This window comes from Solanum verrucosum, unplaced genomic scaffold (assembly GCF_900185275.1).
Source record: "Solanum verrucosum unplaced genomic scaffold, falcon-dt-bn FXZP01000049.1, whole genome shotgun sequence".
NCBI lineage: Eukaryota > Viridiplantae > Streptophyta > Magnoliopsida > Solanales > Solanaceae > Solanum > Solanum verrucosum.
In genome coordinates this window covers 5,503,594-5,526,485 of record NW_026020221.1, presented here as the reverse complement: position 1 = coordinate 5,526,485, position 22,892 = coordinate 5,503,594, and the positions used below count along the sequence as shown (strand labels likewise).

The 22,892-nt window shown below is 32.1% G+C and overlaps 3 protein-coding genes across 3 annotated transcripts; 2 read left to right on the top strand and 1 right to left on the bottom strand.

Annotated features, from left to right (window-relative positions):
- Positions 1 to 4,794: 4,794 nt before the first annotated feature.
- Positions 4,795 to 6,149, top strand: LOC125831750 (BTB/POZ domain-containing protein At3g56230-like). Its single transcript, XM_049510937.1, has 2 exons — positions 4,795 to 4,946; positions 5,643 to 6,149. Exons 1-2 carry the CDS (start codon positions 4,824 to 4,826, stop codon positions 6,102 to 6,104), a joined length of 585 nt encoding a protein of 194 aa, XP_049366894.1. The 5' UTR covers positions 4,795 to 4,823; the 3' UTR covers positions 6,105 to 6,149.
- A 262-nt stretch (positions 6,150 to 6,411) lies between these two features.
- Positions 6,412 to 9,126, bottom strand: LOC125831746 (amino acid transporter AVT6C-like). The gene is made up of 5 exons (XM_049510932.1): positions 8,707 to 9,126; positions 7,904 to 8,044; positions 7,603 to 7,806; positions 6,726 to 7,194; positions 6,412 to 6,625 (listed from the first exon to the last, which is right to left on the bottom strand). The coding sequence occupies exons 1-5, from the start codon at positions 9,080 to 9,082 to the stop codon at positions 6,499 to 6,501; spliced, it is 1,317 nt and encodes a 438-aa protein (XP_049366889.1). The 5' UTR covers positions 9,083 to 9,126; the 3' UTR covers positions 6,412 to 6,498.
- A 7,368-nt stretch (positions 9,127 to 16,494) lies between these two features.
- LOC125831748 (alpha-soluble NSF attachment protein-like) lies at positions 16,495 to 22,678 on the top strand. Its single transcript, XM_049510934.1, has 9 exons — positions 16,495 to 16,712; positions 18,467 to 18,516; positions 18,991 to 19,063; positions 19,673 to 19,752; positions 20,059 to 20,210; positions 20,745 to 20,904; positions 20,985 to 21,032; positions 21,732 to 21,812; positions 22,466 to 22,678. Exons 1-9 carry the CDS (start codon positions 16,568 to 16,570, stop codon positions 22,544 to 22,546), a joined length of 870 nt encoding a protein of 289 aa, XP_049366891.1. The 5' UTR covers positions 16,495 to 16,567; the 3' UTR covers positions 22,547 to 22,678.
- Positions 22,679 to 22,892: the final 214 nt, after the last annotated feature.

Below are 22,892 nucleotides of genomic sequence, written 5' to 3'. Positions count from 1 at the left end.
CCTACAATTTGCCCTTAAAAACTAAGATTTTTTATTCATGGAATCTAAACTATAATGTATTTTGGATAATAATATATAAATAATCTTTTATTATAAATATGGAATTGAGCCAAAGGTATTGAATTCTACTAAACTCGTAACTTAGGCTAACTTTGCCATTGTTTCAAAGTGCCTATCTGTTATAAATAATGATGTTATTAGTGAAGAATTCTGATTTGGTTGAAGTAGCTATTGGAAAACATATATATATATATATATATATATATCAAGAACAAAAAAAATATACGAAGAACAGAAAGACGAAGATTTGACAATATAAACAATGAATTAAAAGAATTAAGGATTTGAAATGTGCAAAACTAGAACAATATTTTCTCCCTCTCTTCTGTGAGATTGTACGTAAATAAATTCAATGGATATTTGATTTTTTGCACCAAGCAAACAATAAAGAAATTTTATTGAAAAGCAAGAATTTGGACTTAATATTTTTTGAGCAGAAGGTTGGAGAAGAATTTTTCTTTGAAAAATATTGAAAATAAACATTTTCGGTAAAAGTTATATTAGAAATTACAAGAAATTGAATTTAAATAATTGAGTGATAACCAAAGAAGGAAAGGAACACATTTTTTCATTCAAAAGACATTTCTTCATCGAAAATTATTATTTCATCAATTTTTTTTAAAACAAAATTCCAATACTACCTCATTGTGAAGTCAATTTTTTTTTTTAATTTTTTTTTTATCGTGAAGCCAATTCATTAGGAAATAGAACTTGAAATTTATGGACTAAAATATGTCATTGACAATTATGCATTTATATAAAATTATGCCATTGATAGTGATATGATAAATTTAAAATTAAATTGTGTTTAAATATAAAAATTACATAAAAATTTTTTTTAACAAATTGTCTATACTTACACACTTGAAAGTTGGGGCTTTTTTTCATCCTCATAGTGAAAGGTGAATTGAGAACTTAAATTTAATAGATTTGACCTATAACATTCTTAGAACTAAGTTAAACTCATTGATTATACTTATACTTATTTCTTCCGCAAAAACTTGGCCAAACACATTTTGTTTCTAAAACAAATGGTTTCTTTATAAATATAACATTTCAGAAGTTTCGACCAATCAAGCTATATACACTATATAACAAAAATAAGTTTCAATGACAATAAATATACACATTAAAAGTCTTTATCGGCATTAATTAATTACTGAAACTATAGCTACAGAGCCTTTTATGTTTATTATGTTTGCTATTTTAGAAGTTTTCTCAATTTAAAATGAGAAAATTGTATATAATAGCAAACTATTAATTCAAATTAAATGTTATAACCATAGTTTGATTTAATTGTACTCCATAGCAAACTGTTGTTATTTTGCTTCTCACCCTGGTGAATCTCGCTAGGCAGTCTCCCTCGCTTCTCTCGCTTTTATACAAACACAAATGTATAAAATGCGTTTGTGTTTGTATAAAGCGAGAGAAAATTGTATATATACATATATTTTCGTTCCCCTCTCTCCTATCTCCCAGATCTCGCTCGCCACTCTCACTCGCCTCTCTCACTTTATACAAACACAAATGTATACATTGCGTTTGTGTTTGTATAAAGCGAGAGAAAATTGTATATACAAATGCATATATTTTCGTCCTATACACTTATGATTATACAAATACGATCTTCCCCTGCCTAGTTTTCTTTTGTCTTTCTCTCTTTCTCGCTTTATACAAACAGAGATTATACAATTGATTCTTTTGTATATGTATACCGAAACAAATTATACAATTGATTTCTTTTGTATATGTATAGCGAAATATACATATTAATAGTAAAGTTTGCTATGAAACGCAATTATGCAAACTATAACTATAGCATTCAAATATGATTTTTATGTTTGCTATATGTGAAAGTTGTTCATTTAAAATTTGAGCACAAAATAAATAAAAATTAAAAAAGAAACCGGCCCAGCCCATGAAAAGGCCCATTAGGGCTATTTTACCATGCAAATTAATTATAAAGGCATGCAATTGCAAAGCGTTATGAACTTTGTTTCGATAAACACAGAAATTGGTTAGTTATTCGGATTTTATAATTAAATACCTTATAAATTTTTGTATTTTATTTTTATTTTTAATTCTATTATTAAATTGGGGATCAGAAAACTGGAATTAGTTACTATTAAATTCTGTTTTAGGATTTGTTATAATCAAATTTCCGATTATAATTCTAGTTTAATTTCCATATGTGATCTCATATGCTTTATTTGGGTGGTGTGTAGATGTGATAGGTAGCCTAAGGTTGCATCAGATTCCACTGAATATGTTATTATTGTTGAATTTAATGTGATCGGAAGAGTACTTCTTTATTGATTGAATGCATTATGTGAAAATTAGATGAACTATGTCAAATTCAAATGATGCATGCTAATTTTAACTTCATTTTAGCTAATATACTATTAGTGCAAAGCATACATTATAATGAAACAATGAAACATTATTTTTAGGTATAAATAGTAGATGTTGAACTTGCTTAGCCTTTCCTTAACATCAAAGAGGAATCAAACCTCTTCTAGTTTTGTAATAACTCTAATCCATTTGATGCTCACCCTTCTTTGTGTGTTACTTTTTTTATATTCAATTTTTTCTTAGTGAAAATCCTGACTCCGTCTCCAACAACCATTCAAACAATTTGAGTGAAAAACTTCATCAAGCTATATTGCTCGGACTCTTCAAAGATGTCGTTAGGGTCAGGTGCATGTCAGATCCTCCAAAAGTAGTGCATATTTGGAGAATCCGACACAAGTTTGGCAACAATGCAACACTTTTGAAGAGTCCAAGTAACATAGGCTAAAAGGACCAACTGTCAAGTGCTCTCTGTTTTCTCTGTTTTTGCTTATATTTTTGAGTTTTATGTAGGGAAGATGCCTTGTGAAATATGTGGTTTGTCAGCAAGGAATAAATTATGTGAAGGATGTGTTAATGGAGCTAAAGCCATACATGCCTTATTAACCAGTACCAAGTCTGATAATAACAGTGCAAATACAAGAGGACCTGTCAACAATTCTACAAATCATGCAGCTAATACTTCTTCATCCAACTTATCTGTTAGTAAGGCATGTATATGATCTCTTTCTTTTGATTAATTAATTTGATCTTTTCTTCTAGATATTATGAAACAAATTCAGATTGAGAAGCGTGTGAATGTATGGCCTAGTGGTCAATGAAGGTGTTGAGAACTATGAGGTCTTAGGTTCAATTTCCTGGCCAGAGAACTAGGGTGATTTTCTGAGTGTATAGCTTAGTGGTCAATGAAAGAGTTGAGAACCATGGGGAGGTTTAATTTCCATCGGAGGCCAAAAAACTAGGGTGATTTTCTGAGTGTATAGCCTAGTGGTCAATGAAAGGATTGAGAACCGTGATGTCTTAGGTTCAATTTCCAGTGGAGGCTAGAGAACTAGGGTGATTTCCTGAGTATATGACCTATTGGTCAATGAAAAGGTTGAAAACCATGAGGTCTTAGGTTTAATTTCCAGCGGAGCCAAAGAACTAGGGTGATTTCCCGAGTGTATAGCCTAGTGGTCAATGAAAGGGTTGAGAACCGTGAGGTCTTAGGTTCAATTTCCAGAGGAGGCCAGAGAACTAGGGTGATTTCCCGAGTATATGACCTACTGGTTAATGAAAAGGTTGAGAACCATGAGGTCTTAAGTTTAATTTCCAGCGAAGCCAAAGAACTAGGGTGATTTCCCGAGTGTATAGCCTAGTGGTCAATGAAAAGGTTGAGAACCATGAGGTCTTAGGTTTAATTTCCAGTAGAGGCTAGAGATCTAGGGTGATTTCCCGAGTGTATAACCTAGTGGTCAATGAAAAGGTTGAGAACCATAAGGTCTTAAGTCAATTTCCAGCGGAGGCCAGAGAACTAGGGTGATTTCCTGAGTGTATAGCTTAGTGGTCAATGAAAGGGTTAAGAACCTCGAGGTCTTAGGTTTAGTTTACAGCAGAGGCCAAAGAAATAGGGTGATTTCTCCAGTGTATAGCCTAGTGGTCTATGAAAAGGTTAAGAACCATAAGGTATGAGGTTCAATTTCCAGCGGAATCCAGAGAGCTAGGGTGATTTCCCGAGTGTATAACCTAGTGGTCAATGAAAGGGTTGAGAACAATGAGGTCTGAGGTTCAATTTACAGCGGAGGCCAGAGAACTAGGGTGATTTCCCTACTGTATAACCTAGTGGTCAATGAAAATGTTGAGAACCATGAGGTCTTACGTTCAATTTCCAGCGGAGGCCAGAGAACTAGGGTTATTTCTCGAGTGTATAGCCTAGTGGTCAATGAAAGGATTGAGAACCATGAGGTCTAGGTTTAATTTTCAACGGAGGCCAACAAACTAGGTGCTTTCTTCCCTTCTGTCCAAAGCCTTATTGGATAAAGTTATTCGGTATCTGTGCTAGTGGATAGGTGATAGGTGTCCCATGGTATTAGTCAAGATGCGTGCAAGTTGTTTCTTTCCATCTATCCAAAGTTGTCTTATCCAAGTCTTGGTGAACAGAGTTACTTGGAACCTGAGAGGTAGTAAGTGTCCCATTAAATCTCGAAACTATACTCAATGTCATTCACAATACTAGTGCAAAATTGTGATAATTTCTATTAAAACTGATTGCCTCATTTGAGTCGATAGCAATTTCTAGAGAGACGAATCCATAGAAAAAAAAGTCATTTTTTGGAAAACATTTTACAACATACCAAACATGTAGAGAAATTTGAAGTTGCTTATAATTGATTGTTCCACAGGGATTTACACTTGCCTTGCGACGAGCGAGTGAAATGAAGGAGAAGGTTAACTATCTCAGTAGTTGTCTTAATGCATTTAAAGGTCAAGTTCATAAAGATATTCTTGTTAAACCTGGAAACAATGGCCCCTCAATAGCAGCACACAAGTCTCTTCTGGTATGTAGCCATCTTTTCTCTATATTTACAATTTTGTTACAATTTTTGTATCAACATATACTACCAAAACAATATTAGTAATTAGCGACAGACAACTTCTATAGCTAAGGGTGGCGGTGTGTGTTTGGTATAAAGGAAAGTGTTTTCCACGAAAAAAAATTTTTAATGGGAAATATGTGATTTTCTTACTTATTTTATGGTTTGTGTGGTAAGTGAACAAAAATAGTCTCAAGAGCATTTAAATATAAAAAGGCAAACACTATGAGAGTGTTCTACCTCTGAGGAAGAAGTCTGGTCTGCGTACACTTTATCCTCCCCAGACGCCACTTTGTGGGATTACACTGGGTATGTTGTCGTTGTAAACACTATGAGAGTGGAGGTGAGATGGGTGGGGGTGGAGGGAGTGGGAGTACTGAGGTTAGGTTGAGAGTTGGAGATGGGGGGAGACCATCAACATAAAACGTCACTTATGGAACTTATTTTCCTTATGTCAAAGAGGTCTCTCCTGATTTTTAAGGAACTTGTATTTCCAAAAACAAAATAATTCAAAACATTTGATCAACCAAACATCAAAAAATTGGAAAGCATTTTCGAGAAAATATTTTCCTCTATACCAAGCACACCCTAGCTAAAGAGCAAAAATTCATCGCTTATTCTATTTGATGTTAATGACCATATGCTGTTGTGATCCAACAGTCAGCAAATTCTGTTATTTTCAAGTTCATGTTGGATTCGGATGCGTGCAAAGCTCCCCCGGGTCACACAATAACACTGGCAGAGCTGAGCTACGTGGAGCTGCATGCTCTCCTTGAGTTTCTTTATCGCGGAGAATTGCCTAAAGAGAAATTGGAAAAACATGTCTACACATTGTCAATTGCAGCAGACAAGTATGAAATCAAACTCTTGCAGAAATACTGTGAGCACCACATGTTAGGATCTTTGAACACATCGAATGCTCTTGAGCTTTTGGAGATTTCGGAGACATATAAATCTTACTCACATTTGAAGGTGGAGGCCATGATCTTCATCATTAAGAACGTCGAGGGCATTGTCTTCACACCTAAATTTGATGCATTTGCAGTCGAGAATCCTCATTTAGCCGTTCAGATTACAAGAGCTTCTGTCATCACTAACAAAAATAAGAAACATAAAGTTTGACCTATGCATATGATATATGTGTTGAGAACAATGAGATCTCTCTTGTTCAAATCCCTCCGGAGGCAAAAACACTGGTGATTTTTTCTCATCTGTCTAAGCTTTGGTGGATAGAGTTACCCGATACTTGAAATTGTTGAGGTGTGTGCAAGTTGCCCCGGGCGTGGTGAGCTTTAGGAGCCAAAGTACAATAAGGTATGCAATGTCTTGATAGGAGAGAACTAAGAAACAGAACACAGATCTCAATATATATTGATGTGAAATTGTTTTATTACTATCGATGACCGTGTGTTTCGTTGATTTAAAAAATTTGTATTCATTGATATATGTTGGACATTTTCTGGTGTTACATATACAAACGAACTCATCTACGAAAAAAGAATTGACAAGCTATAAACTATGGTGTATTTCCACTCATATTGTAGATATTAGTAGCAATTGTTACAAAGCTAGTCACAACTGCTTGAACAATCATGATCACTGCAATGATCTTATCTTTTCTTGAAGATATACCGTGAACATCTCTGCGAAACAGGAAAAATCAATATGTTAGCATAAAAAAGAACGAAAATAACTTTAAAAACGCGAGAGAGGAGTAAATATGAATGAGAGAAAGACAGATACCTCAGGGCGATTGCACCTGGAAATATGAAGGCAATGCAAACACCTGTTGTTGTTCCCATGAACTGGAAAATGTACCATATAGATGGGATAAAAATGGCTGCTACATATGAGAAGGCTAACAAGACTAAACTAAGACACACGAATCGTTTGGTGTCAGTTGCCAAAAAGGGCTTCTTTGGGAATACGAGTTCATCTAGATTGGTTCTCAGGGAGAAGTTCAAGAGGGGAAACACCAGCATTAGGTGAAATGCATAGCTCAGACGAACTACAACGTTTAGCATTGAACTTATCGCTGAAGTACCAGATGATTTGTCGAAATTTACAAGTATGTCTGGCATGATTGAATCCCCGAATAGAAGGTACCCGAAAATCCCAATTGAAAAATAGATAGCTGCACATAGTACTAGTGAAATCTTGACAGCAGAAGACATAGCTGCAGGCTTTCCCAGCTCAGTTGCAATCGGATGAACTGCAAACAAGTTATAACGTCACGTTCATCAAAGAATTCAGCCATAAAACATAAACAAACACTCAAACTTGACCTCAACTGACAAGTAACGTAAGTACTACAACTTTGACAGTGCACGTCTAGACACTTCAACTTAGTCTCAACTGACAACTAAACACTCCAACTCATCCCCACTGTGCCTCGTGGTCCGTGGCTAATGTCACATAAATTAGTCATTGGTGTCTAGATGATCATTTTGTAAGTCGGAGTGTTCAACTGACACAGTGGAGACGAGTTGTGGTGTCTAGATATGCATATATACTCAAAGTTGGAGTATTTATTCACTTGAGGCCAAGTTTGTGTGTCTGTTTACGTATTACGCCTTGAAATACTAAACAAGAATCGAAAAGATCAATATCGGATTCTTACCATTGAAGTGAAATGTAAATGCTGTAACAATGACAGGAACAGCAGTAAAAAGGTTAAAAAAAGATGTTTCATCATCCATCTTAGGTAACATTCTTGGACTTACTGTTTGCCCTTTTAGTATTGCTGTGATTGCCATAACTGAACATATGACAACAAATACAATTGCTAGTAGAACAGCTAATGCTGAACTCAACCACAATGATTCTACAATCAATCACAAGCCACATAAAAGAATGTCAGCAATAATATTTTCACTAATTTTGTAGAAATTTTTGTCAAGAAAAAGGTAGTATTTACTGACCAATACGTCGATAGAGGACGAGAGGGAGCATAACAAACAAGACAATGAAGAGGATCGCGAAATTACGCGAGTTCCACCAGTGAATCCCAAACCATTCTTGTAGAACACCAAGATGTTCTCCTTGTCCAGAAAGAACATCTCCTACTCATAGAAAATAACATATTTTCAAATATCATTTTTTACTTTGAAAACAAAAACTACTTTTTTTTTTTCAAATTATATAATGAAAACATGGTCAAACGCCCACTAATAATTGCTTTCTTTTTTAGTTTAGTATGATTTTAGTATGAAAACAAAAAGAAAGAAAAAAAGTAAATTTTCTCTAAAAGTTGAAGAAAAGCTTGATAATGACTTTGCATCAGACAAAGCATGTGACACAGAGGCAGAGCCAAGATTAAGAGTCTGGGGATTCTAAATTTCTTTTTTTTTAAAAAGAGAGGGGGTTCGGAGCTACAACTCTAGCGTGAAAAACATTTTCACGGTATGTTCCTTACCACTTAACCGTCAATCAATTTTGTTAAGAGTTCACAAGTTAATATACATATATATATTTATTTAATTTTCTTGTACAAATACAGGGTTTACAGAAAAACTGTTGGATTCGTCTGAACCTAGCCCCGCCTTTGGACACACATTTACAAGAATTAGCAGGGGACAACTTCTGTCACTAAACAATAAAAATCTGTCAATAGTCCTATTTAACAAAGGATTAAAAACTAATCATCAAAAAAATCATGTTAGCTACGAGCTACTTAACAACAAATCAACGACAAAATTCATAGCTTATTATCATGTACACTTACCAATAATAATAAGGTACATGATCAAGCAACCAAGATTTGTTATCATGATACATATTTGAACTGCAACAGAACCAATTTTCCCAAATGACTCATTCATCAATGCAGCATAAGTTTTCGATTCGCCTCTATACGTGAACCTCAACATGAACTCTACTGATATGTCAACCAAAAGAGCAACCAAAATAATCAAAACAAAACCTGGGATTACACCTAAAACCTTAAGAGTTGCTGGAACAGACATAATCCCAGCACCAATTATACTCGTCGATACATTGAACACTGCCCTCAAAATCAGCTGCTGATTTTCCCTTGTAAACAGAGTTTGTTCTGTTTTTGGTAACAGGGGAATTTCAGCACCATTTTTGGCTAGAGCCATGTTTTTATTATTGTTGTTTTTATGTTTTACATATTATGGTTTTTTAAAGCATGTATAAGAGTAACAATAATTGACTAATTTGGTGAATTTACAAAAAGGGTGTCATATGACATTTGTGGCAACAAGCATTTGTATCATTTTTAGTCCCTAGGTTATTTATGAATTCTGATTTTAGTCCTTATGATATCTGATTAAGCATATTTGATCTTTAATTAGTTGAAATGTGCACTTTTGATCCATTTGCTTGTGAATATCAATTGTTCCATCTATGTAGTTACTCATGTGTTATGTTAAGTCTATATTGTTCGATATGTTGAGGCTAGCTTGACTTTAGCGAGAGAAAAAAAAAGAATAAGAAAGGAGTGTAGCAACCAAAAAGAGAAATTTCACTACTATTCACTAGCAATTAATTCAAGGGAAGTTCGTTTTACAGCAGTACGAGCATATTTTGTCTTGCTTTCTGATTCAATTCCGATACTAGGATGAGCTAACTCCAAAAGAACCTGTCCACACTTCAATTCCAGGCGAGTTAACTTGTATTGTTACTCCATACTTGAGACTTGAGAGTAACATAGTTTTAAAAATAACGCATATACAATATTATCTTACCTAAAAGGATCAACAGCGTCACACATTTCAATTAATTGAAGGTTGAATATATTAAATGAAATATTATAAGGATTAAAATTATAATTTATTAATAATTGAGGGATGACAAAGTTCTAATTCATGGGAACAAATTAAATAAATGATTAGTGATAATGAGGGTTAAAGTTGAAAATATAATGTGAGGATGACATATTTTTAGTTTGAATAATTGAAGGGTGCACATGGACCCAGCAATAAGGACAGATTAGGAAGACTAAATGAACGTGGACGCAAATACGGCATAGATGGTCTTCTTACTCATAAACGACAGCTAATGGTGACTATGTATATATATTATCACATTTATATTATCAGTGTAATTTAGTCTATTATAATAAATAATTTTGCTTATTTTGAAGTTAGTAATCTTACCTTTATATTATTTATGGATAGTTATTTATAGTGAGAATTCATCGTAAATTGATTAGCTTTGATACTAACTATCAACACATTGTAACCTTTTTTTTAAAAATAATAATTTTTTAATCGATAATGTGATCAACCTCACGTAGGCAGAGTTAATTAAAGGAGAATCATAATTGATGAAGATTCACATATGTGAAGAGGTGAGTTCAAGATTTGAGCAATCTCAAGTTTATTGAGTTCACGTGAGTCAATTATTTTAAAAAAATATATATTTAGGATGTGTTAAAGCTACTAGATTTACGTTAGCCGTGGAGTCATCCTTATATAAGGAGCTTGAGTGTCAATTTATACCTTTTCACTGAAAATTTAGGTAAGAAATTTAATTCAAATCATTTGTGTTTACTTCTTTATAATTTGAATTTCCTTAATCAAAATTTAATAACTCCATCACGAATTCACGTATCTACTATATACATAGCTTATGCCTAGCTATTTGTGTGAGACTGCAACATAATTATTACTCATATTTTAGATAATTTAATAATGTAAAATTTCTTTATAATCTTTAAGCATATAGAAAAACTTACATGATATGTTTAAAATTATAAGATTAAAAAGTATTTTATATATTTGATATATCTTTTATAAAATTACAAGATTCAAAAGTATTTTTTACATTCTTAAATTTTATATCAAGTTAAAAAACGATAAATTAATTAAAACGAATAAAGTAATCATAAGTCAAAAATATTGATGAGTACACCACTCATTAATATAAAAAAGTTAATATATTCCAATTAAAACTCTGCTATGTTTTGTGCATAGTAAAATTAGTTGCGTAGGGAAGTGACTTGTTGAAAGAGAATATTAGTTTGTTTTTGCATCATGAATAGTCACTTTAGGGCAATAATCAACCACAAAACGTGTTTTTCGAGATAATTGATTTTGTAGGTTACTTATTTTTTTTTTTAAATTTATAACTTATTTATAAATTTTTATTTTATTTTTATATATAAAGAATTGAAAAAAGCTATTTTATTTCTATTTGCTCTGTTGATGGTCAAGAGATTTCATTTTCTCGAAAAAATTTCGTATCTTTTGTAGGTCATCTCAACAATCACAAGACTATCAAGGATCACCAAATATTCGTTTAGAAAATATTCGATTCTCTATTTTAATTAAGGGTCAACAAATTTTATTTATGTTCTTAGAGGATCTATATATTTTTTTATATATAAGTTTTTTTTTTATTTATTTCAATCAATATCTTTGACGTGTTGGGAAAAAAACGTGGGAGTTACGTGTCTTGTATGACAGCATCAATGCAGCTTCCTCTTCAATGAAATTTAAAATAAATATAATTCGAAAGGGTGATTGGATTGGTATAGTAGAGATATCTCATAAGGAAGATCGGGGATCGAATTTTACTTAATTCTTTTTCAGTTGGTTGAGTTTGATATAACGAAGGGATAAGACACAAATACCTCCCTAGATTATGGCCGAAATTTCAGACACATCTTAACTAAATTAAGGTCTTATTACCCCAAACTTATTTTTATGTAATTTTGTACACCTTTTGACTTACGTGGCACTGTGACTCCACGTAGTTGAGACGCGTGAGAGATGTTTGAATGTCACGTAAGCCAAAAAGGTGTATAAAATTACAAAAGAGATGAATTTAGAGAGGGGGTAATAAAATTTTAGTTTAGTTAACTCTGAAATTTTGATTATAGTCTTGGGGCACTTGTGCCTTATTCCTATAATGAATGTTGAATCATGCGCTCTTGAAAATAACTCTATTATTCTTTGATAAAATAATCATAACTTTTCAAGAAAGATGAACTGAACAACCCAAATTGCTACAATTTACATATTGGATTATTAGCCAAATTCTTTATATATGGGAAGATACACAATTTCAAAGTGAAGTCATATGTTATCTAGGACGTTCTTTTCTAACATTTTCAATTTTGGGTTTTAGCTTTCTTTGACCCATTTATGATTTCAATTTTCAAAGTTACAAATAAAGAAAAAATCAAAACATATACACTTCAAAACAATAGCAAGCAAATTGTGGCAGCTGATATAACTTTATGATAAATTCATCTTATCTATCATGTTACATTATTTCACAAATTATACATGATTGTTATAATTTCAAAACTATAATAAAGAAGGGGGAAAATGCATTTAAGAACTATGATAAGTAAGCTGTAATAAATCGATATTAATTTATATTACATTCTGACTAACTATCAATATATCCCTATTTAGTACTTTAAAATTTATTTAAATTTTGGATCTTAAATCTTTTCTTACTTAGAACTATATTAAAAGTACTAACATTTAATATTCTAAAAACCAATACTTTTACCTCATAAAATTTTACTTAAATTATGACTAAATAAATAAATAAGTATATTAAAATTAAAAAATATTAAATAATAGATACATTTACTAAAGTAACTTTTTAATCTTCCTATATGAAATTCTTATCATTTAGATAAATATAACATTTATTTTAATGTCAATTGTTATTTTAAAATAATTTTTATTTTTCTTATATATTTTTTTTGAGATTCAAACTAGGTAAAGTTTGTTCGAAATTTTAAAATGGGAAAATACATAAAAACTCTCCTGAACTTGGCACGGAAACTTACTTTAGTACTTAAACTTTACGGATAATTATTTACCCCCCTTATCTCATTTCGCATGAATTTAATATCATCCTAACGGATGACGTGGCAAAAAAAGAAAAGATTTTTTTTTGAAAGCGCGTTAAGTTATTTTTTTTAAAAAGTAATGGTCCCACTTTATATATATATAATGAAAAAAAGAAAAAGAAACCCACCCACCCACACCATTCTTCTTCTTCTTCAAACCACCCACCCGCTTTCTCAAAACCCCACCTACCCCCTCTACCTGCTTGTCTTTTCTTCCTCAAACTCCCCACCACCTTATCCCCACCCACCCATCCTCTTTCTCCTTCTTCAAACTCTACATTCAAAGTACATTTTCTCGTTAAACACATAATAAAAAGAATCACATTCAAGACCCACATAATTTTTTTACTCTTTACTTTGGAGATTTGATCTTTCTTAAAAAGTTATGAAGTTTTTTGAAAAATAAAGACTTTGGCATAAAAGAAGATGAGGTTTTGTTAACCGATCTATAATGTTAATGGTTGGCAATGGCGATTGAAGCAATGGGTAGAGAATTTTATTTTATTTTTTAAAAAAAGAAATCACTACAAATAAATGTGTTTTTTCTTGAATTAGTTAAGAATTAGACCTTGATTAGTATATAAAAATAAAAAAAATGAAGAACACCGACAATCGACGTGACAGTAAATGACGTTGGTATTGAAAAAAAATCACTGCTAATGATTTCAATATTTCTTAAACTAATTAAGAACTAAAGATTAACTAGTATTTAAATATTCTGAAATGGAAAGAAAGAAATGAATTTAAAAAATCAAAAATCAAATTTTAGAGAATTTCCAATGTGGCTATGACATGGCGCTCATGTGGTTCTAATGTGTCAATGATGTGGCGCGTGTGTAATACACTTGCCAACTTGAGACTGGTATTATATTTTTTGGGTGATATTAATTCACTTCAAATATGTTAAGGGGGGTAAATAATTACCCGTAAAGTTTAAGTACTAAAGTAAGTTTTCGTGCCAAGTTCAAGGAGTTTTTTTTTATATATTTTCCCTTTTAAAATATATTTCTTTAATATATTAATATAAAAATTACAATTTATAGCATTTTTGACTAGTTTTGTCAAGTTCACAGAAAATTTTAGAATTATTCTACTTTAAAATATTATATAAAGAATTATGAAACATCAAAACATGATCATGGCCATTAATTTATTATCATCACATGGCAACATCCTACAATAGTATTGATGAATAATCATGGAAGGTCATCCCTTTTCAAATTTAGTATAAATAAGTCTTGTTTCATTTTCAGAAATAATGACTCACTTTGAAAATCAGCCTCTTTCTTCTTTTCTTTGTCTAAAAAATTCATTTTCATAAATTTTATTCCTCTTTTATTGTTGATGTTTAAGCTCAAATATCTTCATGTCAAAATATCTTTTTGTTGAACAGTCAAATATCTCATGTTAAAATTCCTTCATCTTTTCTTTTTGATCTTGTACAGACAAAAATGTTGTGTTTGTGTCAAAATTCTTTATTTTTTTGTGATCTTGTATACTTCATGCATGTTATTTTGATTATAAAATAAAAAAGATTAATAGTCTACTACCTACATATTCACCTCTTTCCACTTACTCTCTCTTCTACTTTTTTTCTTTTGTCCACCATTTTAAATTTGAATCTTTTTCAACTAATGACAAATTAAATAAGGGAGAAAAAAAGAGAAAAATAATGATGACATTCATTTATAAAAAGTTAGTTCAATAAAAGATGATTTAATTAAGCAACTATATACGTATGTATACTCTGCAATTTTTCTTTTGTGTGTATCCGAAATTCAAAAATAAAGAATGAAAGTAACATTTTATTTCCTATCCCCACTCACCATAAAAATAATACAAATTAAAAGAATATGAACATATAAGTTCATTTCAAGTTTGAATCCTTGATATCCTAATTATTAAGATCAAGAGATTAAAAAAAGGGATAAAAAGAGGGAATGAACAAGAAAATTGGTTAATTGATAGAAAATTTTATATTAATAAAAAGTAATAATCTTTTTTAGATTGACAATCAGGCGGGGTGAATATGAAATTTTAGTTAGATCCCCAGTTAAGATTTGAGTTATAATAAATTGAGGATTGATCTAAAATAAGTCAATAGGAAGATATCATGAAATTAATAATTTTTTAATATTATTTTCAAGCGTATTGGGTCAAAATATGAATCATATGTAGTTTGTATTATATATTTGAGAAGTGTTTAAATTTGAACCATTCAGATTAGGTAACATAATAAATAAATATTTAATCATTTATTTTACTTTAGGAGAACTATTAAAAATAAGGGCAAGTATGAACCAAAGAATAATATTGAGGGTATTTTTTAACCAAAAAGTTAACGTCAAGAGTATTTGGGAGCCGAACTGTATATGTAGGGTATTTTTGTACCAATTCACCATCAATAATTAAGAGACATTTTAGGTCCTTCCCCATAACTTACTAAAAACACTTTTTAACTTGAATGTTAAATTACTATTCCCTCCGTCCCTTTTTATATATCACATTTTTACTTTGCACTTGCATTAAGAAATGATGTAACTTTACCCTTCTACCCTTATTTAATGTTTTCTTAAGTCAACTTTATAATAAATGATGAATACATTTTTTCAAGATTAATTAACTACTCTATCAAGGGTATAATAGGCAAAATATGGTAATTTATGCATAAATTTTATAAAATGACAAATATTGTGGTCTATCTATTTATAAAAAAAGATGACATATAAAAAGGAACGGAGGGAGTATTATACCCCAACTTAAACACCTAATTTAGTATATCTTCTATATTTTAATATTTAAATTTATTATACTATATTATATTGAAAATAAATATCTTTTCACATTAAAGGGTAGTAAAGTGACATTTTGATTGGTCTTAGATAGAGAAAATGATCAAAATGGTCCTTGATGTATTGAAGTTGCTTTATTTTGGTCCTTAATATATTCTAGGTGATTGAAATAGTCCTTCATGTATGACAAAATGTGTTCAATTTAGTCTTTTACCCTAAAACTTAGCAATTTACCCCAAAAACTGTTAAATATAACTGTGGGGCACACATAACTTACAAAATCCACAATTTTTACCATCTTTATTAGCTCATATTCTTGACGATCCACTTCATTTAGCCTTATTATAATAATTATTTTGTAATTGTGTGATTCGATGTTAGAGAAAATTGTGTTTTAGAATTCATGAAACTCTTTCTTTAAGCTAATAAAGATGATAAAAATTATGGATTTTGTAAGTTATGTGGGCCCCACAGTTATATTTAACAGTTTTTGGGGGTAAATTGTTAAGTTTAGGGTAAAAGACTAAATTGAACACATTTTGTCATACATTAAGAACTATTTCAATCACTTAGAATATATTAAGGATCAAAATAAAGCAACCCCAATACATCAAGGACCATTTTGATCATTTTCTCGTCTTAGATATATCACACATATATAATTTGATATATATACGTACAATGCGCATATCAAAAATTTGTATTTCATAAATATGTAAACTGTAGCTATGTTTTGTAATTACGCTCGCGGAGATGCTTGAACAATTTCTTGGAAATTCACACTTTTGGGTTCGAAACTTCCAAGCCCAACTAAAAGTATACAGGCTTGACAAAAAGTCAAGGCCCGTCATTTAAAAATCTAACTCCCAAATCACCTCACCCACTTTGTTTTGAATCTTCTTCATTTCTCCATTACAAAAAATCCTCTTCTGCTGAGCAAAAAAAATCACACAAAAATGGGCGATCAGATTGCTAGGGGTGAAGAATTCATGAAGAAAGCTGAGAAAAAACTCAGCGGTTGGGGACTGTTCGGCTCCAAATACGACGATGCTGCAGATTTGTTCGATAAAGCTGCGAATTGCTTCAAACTCGCTAAATCATGTGAGTTTTATCAACTCAAATTGTTTTGATCAACTTCAGTAATTGTACTGATTAACTGTGATTTCAGTGTTTTAATCGATTGCTGGTGTTATTTGTTGTTTTTAAATTTGCTAATTCGAGCTGATTAAGAGTGTTTATTTTAGAATTTTATGAAGATTACGATGGTCTGATATTTTTCAATTGTTAATAATAATTATTAGTACTTATCAATTCTGAGAGAAAATTATCAACTTAAGTACTGTAGTGATTAACTGTGATTTCATTTTTTTTTGGATTTTTATAATTGATTGCTGGTGTTATTTTCTGTTATATATACTACTTATAAATTAATATTTTTTTCTAATTTGAGCTGATTAAGAATGCTTAATTCGAATTTATGAAATTGTTATTCTTATGCCAATAATCGGTCTGTTAAAGTAATTAGTTGTCATATGCATTCAATTATGAGTAATTTTTTGTATGATTCTGTGTACATTTATAATGAAACTTTTGCTAGGATTTTCACTCTGATTTAGTGGTAGAAAACACACCTAAGCTATCACCTTTTGAGGGTTTCGTACATCAACTATCCATTGTTCTATTTACCTACCTAAACTATCACTTTCTCGGGAGTTTCATACCTCAATTATCACTCCCTTTGTATTAAAACACAACCCGATGTCGAGTTGGCCTACACACGTCTGTTGTTGGGAACAAATATTTGGCCAACTCAACATCAAGATGTGTTTTAATACAAACAGTGTGATAGTTTATATAGGTAAAGAGAATAATGAGTAGTTGAGGTTATGAAACTTGCGAAAGAGTGATAGTTTAGGCGTGATTTTGACCGTTAACTGTAGTTAATTTAACCAATATATTGTTGGTTGATTGATAGTATAGATTGTTTTGGAAAAGATGTTTGTTGTTTAATTGAACTTGATCCAACATTTATGTTTGTATTTGTGAAGATTGTAATACTTAGAATGCTTACTATCGTTCCATCAAAGTTTGTCACATGCAATAGAGTATGAGTACAGCCACTAAAAGGTAGCATTTAGCTGTATTGTTTCTTTCGGTGAAAGTATTAGGTAACAATGAAAGTTATATTACTTTCTCAAACTTCTGATGACTGGAATGGTGTACATTTATGGAGAATAATCTAATGTCATAATTCCAATATGCTACTACCATTCACTGGGTCGACTATTACTTTTGAATTAATGCACAAAGTGTTTGATGTATGCACTATCACCTAATTTATCTGTGTGCTTTGTGAAAGTCGGTGAATTGAAACTGAAAAGTGGAAGAAAGGATATTCCTTAGTTTCTCATATATGATGGATTTGTTTGGTAGTGCAAAAACCGAAAGAATATAATGTAGGAAGGCCTCAAATTTTTGTAGAATCCTTAGTTTTAGAGAACTTGAGCTGAGGGTATATCGGAAACAACTTCTCTACCCTCACAAAGTAGGGGTAAGTCTGCATACACACCACCCTCCTTAGACCTCACTTGTGGGATTACACTGGGTTTGTTGTTGTTTTTAGTTTTAGAGAACTCCTAATTTGTTTTTCCATAGTAGAATTGAACAGGTTTAAATGGGGCAAAATGGGTACAGAGGATCATATAGGCAGCCCAACTTGGGGTTGAGCATAGCAGTAGTAGCTGTTGTTCCTGTTTTGTAGGATCTATCAGGGTAGGGTTACTGTTTCATAAAGTAGATCAACTATATGGTATGACAAAAAACTGCATATTACTCTTGGAATGTTGGTCTTTCAGGGGATCGAGCTGGAGCAGTATATGTCAAATTAGCGAGTTGTCATTTGAAAGTAAGTTTTTTATCCTCTTGAATGACTTGTCTATATATCAACCACATAAATAGGTAGTAAAATGGTTGTGGACCCACGATGACGAAAGGTAAGTGATGCTTCGGACTTAGAAAATCTTAGGCCAAACTAAATGTTGATCAGTGAAGACAAGAAAGCTTTCAAGTGTTGACGACTACTTGTACTTGAAATTCCATTCTTTATCTGGTGGGAGGGTTTAGAGCCAGTTAAGCCAATAGATATCTAGCAAAAGCTTTAGTAACATTAGCTACATCAGTAGATCATTGACTAGCATACCCCTCTGAATAGTCTACGTGGCCCTAGTTTTATTACTATTAATTCGAATTAATCCAGTAATGCATCCACGCACTGGGAAAAGGCTGACGCGATAGAAAACCGCTAGTTACAAAGCACGCCTTTCCCTTTCATTTTTCCTACAAACTCAAATTCTTGAACTATTTCTTCTTATCTTTTCAGTTGGATAGCAAACATGAGGCTGCTGGTGCTTATGCTAATGCTGCTCATTGCTACAAGAAGACAAATATAAGAGGTTGTGTGTTGCCTTCTTATGCTTCTTGTCCACTTCTTTTATGTTGCGGAATGTCTTATGTGCTCCAAAATAATGTGTTGTTGACATCCTTGGGATATATGTCCATTGCGCAGTAGATTGAAGCTCTTTTAGATTTCTTTCAGTAGGAACTCTTTAAAGGGTATTTTGTACAATCTAGTAATGAAAAAAGCTTACTTGTCCCAGAATTGTGGTCTATGCGTGGTCGTTCGTATTGTAGTTGATTTTACTGCCCTCCTATTTATATATAGTTTCTCTATTGTCCTTTAACAGCTGAATAATCTCCTTTATTTGTTAGCTTATGGCAAATGCTAAAAACATGATACTAGCAGTATTTAAATGCTTCCTGTAAAGATGTAGAAAGAATGCATTGTCCCAACTATTGGGGAATTGCTGAGCCCACCTGCCCTGTGTAGACCTTTTGGTAAATGACTTGGTATATTTTATAAAAAATAGAAGCAAAACTCTACTACCATATCAGTTTATCATTTCATGGTCATACTGTTTGTAATCATCATGTCGAATTCATATTTTCATTCATCAGATATTACTTCTGCTGAAAAATAACTATTTATGATGTACCTCTTGCAGAGGCAATATCATGTCTAGAGCAGGCAGTACACATGTTTCTGGACATTGGAAGGCTAAATATGTCTGCAAGATATTACAAGGTACAACTATATTGTCGGTGAGAATCCGGATGTGCTCTTTGATGTTTTCAATAGCCGTACTGTGTGTTTGGTCAAAATTCTTTTCTAGTGTAAGGTCCAGTTTTTTGGTAAATCTTTTGCTTAGTCTCTTCAAGTTATGTAGAAATTTAAATTTTTATACCATAGGAAGGTGATAAGTGACTGTCTAACGTAGTACATGGTCACCTCATTTCATTAATGATTATAGATATTGTGTACGGTTATTTGGAGTGTATCTTGATAGCTTGGTTGCAACTGAAAGATACATAATGAATCTGCCATGTCCAGGAAATTGCTGAGTTATATGAACAAGAGCAAAATTTGGAGCAGGCTGTCACTTATTATGAGAAAGCAGCTGATCTTTTCCAGAGTGAGGATGTAACAACAACTGCAAATCAGTGCAAGCAGAAAATTGCAGAATTCTCTGCTAAATTAGAAAAGTAAGATTCTTTGTCTGGAAGTAGTAATTTAGTTTTTCTAAAGAAGAATAATTGTGTTTGGCAATTGCAAATTCATTGCTGAACATGTAAATGTTGACACAGTTGAAGACAAAGGCAACTTGTTAAAAAGTGGACCTAGAAACTGCAAGAAATTTCCCTTGAGGACAATTTCTGGATAATCTGGGAGGTCCGAATTTGATGCCAAGATTCCCTCTTTATCTTATATATTTCTCTGTGGAATTATCGAATTCTATCCTAATCTCTTGGAGTACTGGTGCCATAACTAATATATGGGTTGAGAAAGGGAAAAGATATAAAAGGAGTCAGAACTGATAATTAAGAAAAGAAGTCAATTCCAAACTAAGAGTAGAAATGTTCAGTAAATGCCATTTTAAAAGTGTGGATAATTTAATAAGTTATAAATGTTAATAAGCTAATGTTCAACTTCTAAGTTCTAATTGCTCCATAAGTAAGAATAACTGAAATTTTGCCTTGTAAAAAGGATTAACTTAACATTCAGAATTTGTCACCCAGATATCAAAGAGCAATTGAGATCTTTGAGGAGATAGCACGACACTCCATCAAGAACAACTTGTTGAAGTATGGAGTTAGAGGTCATCTTCTGAATGCTGGTATTTGCCAACTTTGTAGAGGTGATGTTGTTGCAATTAACAATGCATTGGAGCGATATCAGGTAAATGTCCTGCTTGTTAAGTCTCTAAGATTATAACGGGACATGATATGTTTAAGTAAATAATACATCCTAACTTGCAGGAACTGGATCCAACATTTTCAGGGACACGCGAGTGCAAGTTGCTAGTGGTATGCCATATCTTGTATTTTAACTCAAGCATGCGAGTTCTTTTATCTTGATCCATTCTCCATCTCTTTAAATCAAGTTTTCCTGCCTTATCTGTGTATATAGCAAGTACATACTGTATTAAGTGTTTAAATTGTTAAGAATTTTCCAAAATATGAATTGTCAACTTTAATGTGGTTGATCTTTAACTTAAATGCAGACAGGGGAAATGTATATATGGGGATGAATTACCAGGACACAGAATGGAGTTTCATCCGCGGGTTGACTTGTGTCTGATCTTTTTGTTACTCCTTTTATTTTCGAGGCATACAATTTGCACATTTATTAATTAGTCAAGTCTGGGCAAGGGTAAACTGATGTGATAAAAGTGCAGATCTTAACAACATATTGGTAAATGGGGGTTTGTGAAAAACTAGGAGAAATGTCTATGTAGTATTATTTAATCGAAGAGAACTTTCGAAATAGATAATCAAAATCAGAAGAAATTGGCCGCAGAAATGATTTCCTTGGGACATAAGCACAATGCTTGCTAACCAACATAGTTACTAATATGATGAACCATCAATTTGAGGTCCATCTAAGCGAGTGCCAGAGCAACTGTGTTCTCTCGCTTGATACCATAGTTATTTCTTTCAGGATCATTATGTGTTCCAAATATGATAATATAGAATTAATTTGGGAGAGTACTCTTGCAATGACAGGATTTGGAAGCTGCTATTGACGAGGAAGATGTTGCAAAGTTTACTGGTTGTCTCAAGGAATATGATAGCATGACAAAGCTGGTAAATTTTAGTTTTCTCCACTTTCCTTGCCCACAAAAAGATACCAACTGCTGATAATTGTAAATTTTAGGGTTTCTTCTTTGTGGTTTTGGCTTACGTATATTCCTATCTACTAACTCCTTAGTAATATTTGAACATCAACGTCAATCCTTGCTCTACATAGCAGAAAAGTTGCTCAGAGTTTTTTCTTTTATCTAGCACTTTATGGGGTTATAAACTCCATTTGTGCTCCATTATGAGATTGCGTTGCAGATTTTATGAAACCACATAGAAGTAGTTTCATTTCAGGATTGATTGATGTTGCAGTTAACCTTCAGGCATTGTGTGAATATATTGAGATCGGAACTTAACTGCAGAATTGTTCATATAGATGTTATATGTAGTAACTGGTAACACCTTTGGCAGTTCATTTTATGTACTCTACTCGATAGTGCCAGTCCCACGCGACTAAACTAAAGAAAGGAATCCTTTCGTTTTCTGGATATTTCAGAATGTTTACTTTCTAAAGCTTGTTTTCATATTTCACTCATCCAAGTGAGATAGGAATTTCATACTTCGTTGGCTCAATCAACCTAAACACACTTCACTATTCTTTTTTTTAATTGTTCATCGCAATACTTATGTCTTTTCTTTCGTCTCCCCCCACCTTACAGGATGAATGGAGGACAACACTTCTTTTGAGAGTGAAGGAAGCGTTGAAAGCGAAGGAGCTAGAGGAAGATGATCTTACTTAAATTATTCTTATATGAAACTGGTTTGTAAATTGCATTATTTGTGATTACAATTATTTCTACTTGGTGATTGTTTTCTTATCTCATGCTACTTAATTTTTAACATTTCATTTTGTACTGATTGAGTTTGACAAAGGTTATAGCCTGGTAGCTAATATTAATGGTTTCACACAATATTAATATTAGTTGATTGAGTTTGATTACCAAATTCAGAGGTAAAACAAATTCAATATATTGTTACATGGTACCGGTTGCTGGCGCGAGATAATATGTATCCCGTGAAATAATATTATATTCACTTACAAATCTCTAATTATTTTTTTTCAAGTGAATACATGTTCAAATATAA

Bases quoted from the DNA above. Each gene is read 5' to 3' on its own strand.
- LOC125831750 (XM_049510937.1), top strand. From the start codon at position 4,824: ATGAAGGAGAAGGTTAACTATCTCAGTAGTTGTCTTAATGCATTTAAA. The intron at 4,947-5,642 runs GTATGTAGCCAT...GTGATCCAACAG, and splicing joins CAGCACACAAGTCTCTTCTG to TCAGCAAATTCTGTTATTTT.
- LOC125831746 (XM_049510932.1), bottom strand. From the start codon at position 9,082: ATGGCTCTAGCCAAAAATGGTGCTGAAATTCCCCTGTTACCAAAAACA. The intron at 8,045-8,706 runs GTAAGTGTACAT...TTCTATGAGTAG, and splicing joins CATGTACCTTATTATTATTG to GAGATGTTCTTTCTGGACAA. The intron at 7,807-7,903 runs GTCAGTAAATAC...GATTGATTGTAG, and splicing joins CGTCCTCTATCGACGTATTG to AATCATTGTGGTTGAGTTCA.
- LOC125831748 (XM_049510934.1), top strand. From the start codon at position 16,568: ATGGGCGATCAGATTGCTAGGGGTGAAGAATTCATGAAGAAAGCTGAG. The intron at 18,517-18,990 runs GTAAGTTTTTTA...TTATCTTTTCAG, and splicing joins TAGCGAGTTGTCATTTGAAA to TTGGATAGCAAACATGAGGC. The intron at 20,905-20,984 runs GTAAATGTCCTG...CCTAACTTGCAG, and splicing joins ATGCATTGGAGCGATATCAG to GAACTGGATCCAACATTTTC.